The sequence below is a fragment of the Nylanderia fulva genome, unplaced genomic scaffold (genome assembly GCF_048542155.1).
Source record: "Nylanderia fulva isolate GAGA-0341 unplaced genomic scaffold, ASM4854215v1 Scaffold222, whole genome shotgun sequence".
Lineage (NCBI taxonomy): Eukaryota > Metazoa > Arthropoda > Insecta > Hymenoptera > Formicidae > Nylanderia > Nylanderia fulva.
In genome coordinates this window covers 7545-16853 of record NW_028190287.1, presented here as the reverse complement: position 1 = coordinate 16853, position 9309 = coordinate 7545, and the positions used below count along the sequence as shown (strand labels likewise).

Below are 9309 nucleotides of genomic sequence, written 5' to 3'. Positions count from 1 at the left end.
ATCAACCTGATCCTGATGCTGTAAATGCACTGATTAATATGGTTGGAGATAATGCAATACCGCAGGATAATCAACAGGGACGAGAACTTAGAGATGAAATATGTAGACAACTCGCAGCACAATAAATGTCTCAATTATTGTACATTCTATTTAAATAAGAATTATGTAAATTTATCTTTTAAAGGCCTTATATATTATATTATTTGTGAATTATAAATAATAAATGTGTTTTCAATAAAAATCCTTATTTCATATTAATATAAAAATTCTTTTATTAAATTGTTCCATTAAATCAACAATAAACAATAAACTTCACAAATATAATACAAAGCTGTTTTCAACACTGTACAAGAAATGTGGAAACGCATAAGTAACGAAATGAAAAACTAAGGATATGACGTGACTGCAATACAAGTGGAAAATAAATGGAATAAAATAATATAATCGTCGGCTAAATTTACTGAAAAGAAGAGTCGCCACGTCACACTGGTTAATTTTTTAAAAATAAATTTAAAAATTCTTTCAATGAATTTTTTTTTCTTCCAATAAGTCGTTTCTTCGTTGTCTTTGTTGAATAGTTTCCTTTCTGTGGTTTTCTATTGCGGTCAAATGTTCTTCTTGTCTATCTTTTATTGATTTATAGGTTTCCAGGATTTGTGATAACATTTTATCTTGATTTTCATCGCGTTTTTCGAGTGTCTTCCTGTATTCTTGCATCTCTTTTTGGCACTGTTGCAATGCCTTTGCCGTTGTTCCAGTGGCGATTCTTTTTTTAGCAACAGCAACGAGGTTGGCATTTTCAGGTACGGTTACTACTTCACTTTCATCAGCCACAGGCATATCTTCAGGTTCCTCTCTTCTTTCTACGTTTGATGTGGTTGGTAATACAATTGTTGTCGATACTGGCATTAAAATCGGCGCACTAAAGTTAAAAAATAAAATTAATTTTCAAAAATTAATGATAATATATGAAAATATATGAACAATTTTCAAAATATGCAATAATAAATATACTTAAATCACAATTCATAGATGATATTAGTATTTACGAAACAAACCTGTTATTCAATAAAGTCCTGAGATCTGATATACTATTTCGGACCATTACTCTTATTTCCGGACCCGCCACAGCAAGTGGAACTATTTTGTGGCTCTTTCCCAAAATTTCTGTCAGTTCCCTGTAAAAGCATGTAAGTAAAAATAAAGCATCAATTTATTATGATTTATTATTATTTCAATTTTAGCTATACGTAAACGTTTGGTAACTACAGGTAATCCGCCCTCTTCCTGTCTTATTATTATTGGAAATAACTTTTTTATATTGTCTTTCTAAAGTCTTCCATTTATTTTCCACTTGTATAGGAGTCACGTCGTATCCCGAGTTTCTCATCTCGTCGCTTATACGCTTCCACATTTCTTTAAAATTTTTAATTCTTCTAGAACCAACTAATTCTTTCTTCTCCTTGTAGAGTGATAAAAATAGTTTGGTATTCGCATCATTTCATGTAAAAATTTCAAAATTGTGTTGAATGACGTTTGGCTTCTGATTTTCTTGATTGGAAATGTTAGTGTCCGGTGTGTCTATTGTTCTGTGTGTAGATGTTAATACTATTAAAACTTTTTCGTTATCCACAGTACATGTAATGGGTGGACCATTCAAATCTATTTCGGAAGTGTGTATTTTAAAAGTTAGCCCACCTACAAATTAACATGATACACATGTAAATAAAACAATTAAAAATGTATACATACAATTAACAAAACACATATGTAAATAAAACAATTAAAAATGTATACATACTGTCGGTTTGGCATGTTATGTAACCTTCTTCATCAATAATTATTGATTCATCGGCATTTCGAAATACTATTGCCGTTTTAGGCACTTATACGACTTCTTCCATTGTAAAAAATAAAATTAGGAAGCAATCGTGGGAAACTATAACCTCTTAGTGTAACTTTACACTGCGTACACCACCTCTCAGGCTCGTGTAAACCAGTGTAAAATTCGTCATAAAAGTGTGATCCACTTTTCAAGACGAACAGCGTGTAATCCAGTGTAATCGCACAACTCTACGTCATTTCCGACAAGAAGAACGCCAAAGTGTACACTTTACACGATAGTGTACGAAGTGTAAGCAAGAAGAACAAACCTAATGTTCTAGGTTTTAAATCTTTTTACGCATTTTTTAATTGTTTAAATTTGTATTATATAAGATTCTATTTATTGAAACGTCTTAAGTTCAGTTGCACCAATGTCACTACAGTTCTTCGCTTAATTAAAATGCGTTTACAGTAAGTGTTGCTTAAAATTCGCTAGCGTTCCACAGTTGTTATAGAAGTAATATCACAGTATATACAATAGCACAACTCTCTGTCGGCACCTTTGATGTTTGTGTAACATAAAATGGAGTACGCATGCGCGAAATCAGCGAGTATAACAGTACTGTCATCTGAACTTTTTTTTCACTCTTTCTTCATTTTTGCTCTCTTTTTAGTATATTACTACATGTAAAATAAATTAATTTTAATAAAAAATTATGTATATATAAGATCAAGTTGTTAATAATGTTAATGTATGATATATATAAAGCAAATGTTATAAATATTAATATTTCATTTAAAGCGCAATCACACTTTTTATTATGAAAATAAGACTGTATATATAAATTTAACATATATAAGACAGGCTATAAGACTGTATACTTAATATTAAGATTTATAAATGTTTCACATTTAGAAGTTTCCTATTTTTCTTACTAATGCTTTTGCATGATTTATTATGCTGTGTTAATGTAAAATATATACACGTACGTAAAAATAATTTTATCAAAAAATTAGTAAAAAAAATCTTGGCATAGCAATTCAAAAAGTATAGTTTGCACTAAATAAAAAAGATAATTGCCAATATTTCTTTTAAAACAATTATTTTCAAAATTTTTTACAAATAATTCTTCTAATTGATGGATTTAAAAACAAAAATTGCTATTTGGTATGTTTAAATTGCCATATAAATTATTTTCTTCATTAGAATAAGCTCGAAAAGAACAATATAATATAGTGTCCTCTAAAACAGCGTTATTTTCATTTACATATAATATACATGTATTACAGGAATGAATTTCCATACACTTTTTAATCAAACATCCACACACATATGTAAACGCATTCTCCTCTGGCAGATCCATGGAATAGTAATCATGGTTTGGGATATCTAAAATTTTACGTGGCAAAAGTGGAATAGTTTGATTTAAACATTTACTTGAACACGGCTTCTTAATAAAATTTAACATTTGGTAATTATCATGAGCACAATTTTGAGATTCAGAATGCTGTAGAAATTTAATACTGAGTAATTTTTTAAAGGCACGCATAAATTGAATCGATGTCGGATTCAGAGAATTACCACCTTGTTGCATAATAGTATCAAAGAAATTTTCGACACAATTTTGATTAATTCTTCGTGTTCGAAGATAAGGAAAATTAAAAAATTTTAATTTTTTATCCCATAACTGCATTATACTATTAATTGTAATCTGCCAGCACTGAAAACATTTAATATTTACATTAACACGTGAACCGTTGGCATTAATTATTGTAATATATTTGAAAAGATGTAACATTTTCTCTAAGAACTCTTTTTGTTTCTCACTACCAGTATAAATTTCTCCATATTCTTTTGGATTATTTAAAGCAAATGAATTTATAATATCAAATAATTTATCTAATTTTTCAATAAGTTCTATTATGCCAACTGCTTCACTTGGAAGAAAACCAAACGACATTTGCGTGCATATACCTGCAGCTACCCGATTGCTAAATATTTGGACAGCATATTTTACTTTCATTCGTTGAAAGGAATTTGGTTCAATATGATATTTTGTTAGATGAGGAGCCATTTTTATTCATTGTTTAGAATCTCTATTATAAAATTGGATTATATGATTTTATGAAGCAACTTTATTATCAAATTTAAAATTATATTTTAATAAATTATTACGAGTTGCTTTCATTAAATAAGGAGTATCAAAAATATAAAAAATTTCCTCTTCATTTACTAAAAATGTTGAATTTTCTGTCGAAATACCTAATTCACGGGATAGCTGCATAAAATTAGACCCCATATCAGAAACCAATGCATGCACAAAAGCACCAGAATTTCTAAATTTTATAATAGGCGATTTTTAGCGACTGTTTGGTACATGTACCGTGGTTGTTATTGGTAGAGGCGGAACTATTTTTGGTATAGGTACCAGCAACCATGTCACTAAAACGTGTTGATTTTTTTCTATACGCGCAAATTCAAAACTGTCAAATAATTTATACTGTTGTATGTAAGTGTGAAGTAGAGAGACATGAGTTTCAAAGTATTTTTAACTATTTTAATAAATGAAATGTATAATGACGATAAAGATAATCAAGTTATAACAGAAATATATGAACAGTTTTTTCACGGAAGAAATGCAAAAAAAAAAGGAAAATATTAAATATGTTAGAATTAAAGGAAAAGCAAAGTTATATTCGTCCAGCATTATCCCTACAGTAAAATCTCTGTGATACCAGGAAGTTTGCCGAAAATCGCGATCCCATTGTTGCCGCTTTATTCCGATCGTGATTGGTCGTGGCGATGCGATCGATCTCGCGACGCAAGTTGACGTGAAGTGCGCGACGATGAGCGATGCAATGTTCGTTTGACAGCTTGCAATTTTGAATTAAAAATAATTAACTATAACTATAATTATTATATAATCTTAACTACAAATAAGATATTATATAATCTTAACTACAAATAAGAACGTAAAAACAATGTAGAAAATGATAATCTTTTAGTATTTAGAAAAATATTTAAAATATTGACATTTTTTTATAATTTTATAATAATTCATAATAATTTTATGACTTTAGCATAATTTAATCAATAATTTTAGCAATAATTTATAACTTAAAATTTGAATCAGTATAGATATTTTAATTTTATACTGTGCGTGCGTGCGTGCGAGTGTGCGTGTGTACGTACATGTGTATGTGCATGTGTGTGCATGTGTGTGCATGTGTGTGTATTTTTGTGTATATGTGTTTGTGTGTGTTTGTGTGCGCGTGCGTAAGTACGCGCGTGTGATAAATAATTATTTAATTAAAAATTAATTATATATTTTTTTGGAATTTTTTTATCAAAGATTTGTAGCATTTTATCAATAAATACATCATATTTTACACACATAATTATTCACATTTATTTACTATTTATTTAATTTGATTATACGTAATTACAACTAAAATAATTAAGTAGAATTATTATATATATAATTTTAACTACAATTTAGAATGTAAAATACAAAAAATACGTCTTTTAAATATTACCAATATTGATAGTTTTTATAATTTTATATTTATAGTAAAATTATAATTTTAGCAATAACTTATAATTTTAAATTTTTATTAATTTATATATTTTAATTTTATTTAATTAAACATTTCTTTATTTTAATAAAATAATTTTTTTTTATTATAGCGAAATAACATATTATGTCATTATTCAAGTAAAGAAAGAAATTATATTTTATGACTGTATTATTGATACTCTGAAAAATATAAGTATAATATAATATAATGAATAACTTTTTATAAAGTTCTGGAAGGAAATAGAAGATTGGGAGGTGGTGGTGATGATGGAAACATGGATAGAGGAAAGGGGGTGGGAGGCGATTAAAAAGAAGTTACCGAAAGGATATAGATGGGAGAAGCAAGCAGCAAAGAAGAGAAAGAAGAAAGGAAGACCGATGGGGGGAATGATCATGGGGTAAGGGAGGAGAGGGGGAAGATAAAAGTATCAGGAATGGGAGAAAAGGAGGAGGGAATAATGATGGCGGATTTAGAAGTAGGAAAGAGAGAAGTGGAGGGTAATAGGCGTATACATCAACGGGGACATGGAAAGGAAATTGGAGGAAATGAAGGAATGGATGGAAGAGAAAGAAGAAAATAAATGGACGATTTTGGAGGAGATTTCAACGCAAGGACAAGTAGAAGGGGGGGAGTGATAGGAGGGGAGGAGGAAGAAGAAAGAAGATCGAAGGACAAGAAAGTTAATGAGGAAGGGAAGAAGTAGATAAAAGAGTTGGAAGAGGTGGGATGGGGAATTTTTAACGGAGGGATAAGAGGGGATAGGAAGGGGGAGTATACAGGAGTATACAGGAGTACACATATACAGGAGGAAGAGGGGAATCGGTAATAGATTATGTGGTGGGAGAGGATAGAGTAAAGGAAAGGATAAAGAGAATGGAGGTGGGAAATAACATAGAATCGGACCATCACCCATTGATTGTAACGCTAGAAAGAAGAGGAGGAGCTGAAAAGGGAAAAAGGGGGAAGGGAAAAGGAATAAGAAAAAGAGGGAGATGGACAAAGAGGGGAGGAGAAAGAATAAAGAGAGGAAATAGAGTGGGGAGAGGGGTGGAAGGAGGGGATTGAAGAGGAGCTAGAGGAAAAAATAGGAAGAATAGAAGAGGAATTGAGAGAAGGAGAAAAAGAGAGTGGAGAAGGGAAAAGGAAAGGGTGGTGGGACGAGGAATGTGAGGAGAAGAGGAAAGAAGTGAGGAAAAAGTTAAGGGAATGGAGGAAAAAAGGAGGAGGAGGAGAAGGATATAGAAAAGTAAGGGCGGAATATAGGCTAATGTGTAAAGGAAAAAGGGAGGAGGAGAGGCTAAGATGGTACAAGGAGGCGATAGAGGCAAGAACGGAAGGAGAAGTATGGAAGATTATAAACAGGGAAAGGAAAAAGAGAGAAGGGGTGAATGAGGAGATAAAGGCGGAGGAATGGAAGGAATACTTCATGGACTTATTGGGAGGGATAGAGGTAAAAGTTGTAAGAGGAGGAAAAGAAAAAAGGGAGAGAGATGAGGAGCAGGAGATAAGCAGGGAAGAAGTGAAGAGGATGCTGGGAAAACTGAAGAAAGGAAAAGCAGCGGGGGAGGATGGGATACCGAGTGAGGTATGGAAATATGGATGGGAGAGGGTAGAAGAGTGGGTATGGGAAATGTGCAACAGAGTATGGAGAGGAGAAGGATGGCCGGAGAGGTGGAAAGAAGGGATAATAGTGCCACTGTTGAAAAAGGGAACGGGGAATAAAGTGGAAAACTATAGAGGAGTGACATTGATGCCAACGCTATACAAGATATACGTGGGGATTTTAACTGAAAGGTTAAAGGAAGAAATGGAGGGGAAGAATATGATACCGGAGAGTCAGACAGGTTTTAGGAAGGGAATGGGGATGATGGATAGTATCTATGTGTTGAACTATCTGGTGAATAAGAGGGTAAATAAGAAGGGAGGAAAGGTAGTTGCGGCATTTATGGACCTGAAGGCGGCGTTTGACTCGGTAGATAGGGAGGTGTTAATGGAGGCAATGAAGGGGAGGGGAGTGAGGGAAGGATTAAGGAGTAGGATAGAAGAGGTGTACAGGGAAACGAGGAGTAAGGTAAGAGTGGGGAAAGGAGGAGGGAGAAAATTTTTGGACGGCAAGGGGGGTGAGGCAAGGTTGCCCAATGAGTCCGCACTTATTCAGTCTGCTGATAGCGGATATAGAGGAAGTGCTAAGAAAAGGAGGTTGGGGGGGGGGTGAAACTGGGAGGGGAAAAGGTGCATTGTTTGGCGTACGCAGATGACATGGTACTGTTGGCGGAGGATGAGGAAGGGATGATACATATGTTGGGGAAAATGGAAAAGTTATATGGACAAGAAAAGGTTAGAGGTGAATGTGGATAAGACAAAGGTAATGAGGTTTAAAAAGGGAGGAGGAAGAATGAAGAGAGTGGAGTGGAGATGGAAAGGAAAAAGGTTAGAGGAAGTGAAAGAATTCACATATTTAGGGTATAAGCTACAGAGGAACGGGGGGCAGGAGGCGCAGGTAAAGAACAGAGTTAGGAAAGCAGGAGCGGTGATAAGACAGGTGTGGGGAATGGGAAAGAGAAGGTTTGCAGGAGACTGGATGAAAAGAGTATGGCTAATGGAAAGGTTGGTGGGGACGGTGTTGGAATATGGGGCGGAAATATGGGGATGGAAGGAGAGGAGAGAGGTGGAGGCAATGCAGGAGCGATGGATTAGGTGGACGTTAGGAGTAGACTGGTGCACGCCGGGGTATATGGTAAGAGAGGAGATAGGAAAAGACAAATTTAGGATAAGGGCAGGAAGGAGGGCGGTAGGGTATGAGAGGAAGTTGGAGGAAGGAAGGGGAGGAAGTTTAGCGAGGAAATGTTTTGAGGATATGAAAGAGAGGATAAGAAGAAGAAAGGAAAGAACGATGTGGGAGGAAGAGAGGGAGAAATTCTGGGAAGAAAGAGGAATAGAAGGGAAAGAGATGGAGGAAAAAAGGGGAAGGGGAGAGGAAGTATATGAGGGGTGGGAACAGAAAGACAGGGAAAGGCAAAAGGAGGAAAGATGGGAGAGGATAAGAGAGTCGAGATATAATAGATGGTATGGGGAATGGAAGGAGGAGGGTTTACCGGAATACCTGAGAAAGGGATGGGGGGAAAGTAGATGGAGAAGGATAGTTAGGTTCAGAATGAACAATGAGATGAGAGGGGCGAGATACTGGGAAGAAGAGGAGAAAAGAAGATGTAGGTTATGCGGGATAGAAGATGAAACATGGGAGCATGTGATAGGAGAATGTGGGGGAGAAGGGGAGAAGGGAAACTGGTGGGAAAGAATGAAGGGAATATTGCAGGAAGGAGGAGAAGGGGAAGGATGGATGAGAGAAATAGAGAAAAAGAGGGAAGAGGGGAGAACGGAAGAAAAGGGAGAGGGAGGGGAAAAGGACGAGGGAAGTATGAGGAGGAGAATGAGTGAGGTATGAATGAGGTGGTGGAGAATATATGGGGAATCGGAAGCCGAAGCGAAGCGATAGGTAGGGACGGCTCTTTCTCTCTCTAAAGTAGTAGATAAGTAGGTTAAGGTAGAATTAAGTTATTTGTAAATTAGATGTAAGAGTAGAGATAAGAGTAGATATAAGTATAATTGTAAGAGTTTTGTAAGGTTGGGGAACGCTCCTTCAAAAGCGCCTTCAATCCCTTAGGGGACGAATAAAGAATTGAATTGAATTGAATTGAATAACTTTTTATAGTCGCATATTAGCTAGAAAGAAATTCAGAATTTGAATAAGATAAAATTATGGAGATAATTATTTAATTGAAGATCATTTATTTATTCTTTTTCTGAATTTTATTTGTAACATTTTATCAATATATACGAGGTGTGTTCAAAAAGTATCGCGAATTTTGTTTTTTCAAAAATTATTTATTTATTCATGAATATCTA

General features: G+C 34.3%; 1 protein-coding gene across 2 annotated transcripts; it reads right to left on the bottom strand.

Moving 5' to 3' along the window:
• Positions 1-275: 275 nt before the first annotated feature.
• On the bottom strand, positions 276-2407 carry LOC114930352 (uncharacterized). 2 transcript variants are annotated; one of them, XM_085482965.1, is made up of 4 exons: positions 1802-2407; positions 1270-1698; positions 1059-1178; positions 276-922 (listed from the first exon to the last, which is right to left on the bottom strand). In XM_085482965.1, exons 3-4 carry the CDS (start codon positions 1103-1105, stop codon positions 523-525), a joined length of 447 nt encoding a protein of 148 aa, XP_085339091.1. In that variant the 5' UTR covers positions 1106-1178; positions 1270-1698; positions 1802-2407; the 3' UTR covers positions 276-522. The 2 variants fall into 2 exon arrangements, with proteins under 2 accessions (XP_085339091.1, XP_029157949.2); XM_029302116.2 differs by having other exon boundaries at positions 1059-1698.
• Between the last annotated feature and the right edge of the window lie 6902 nt (positions 2408-9309).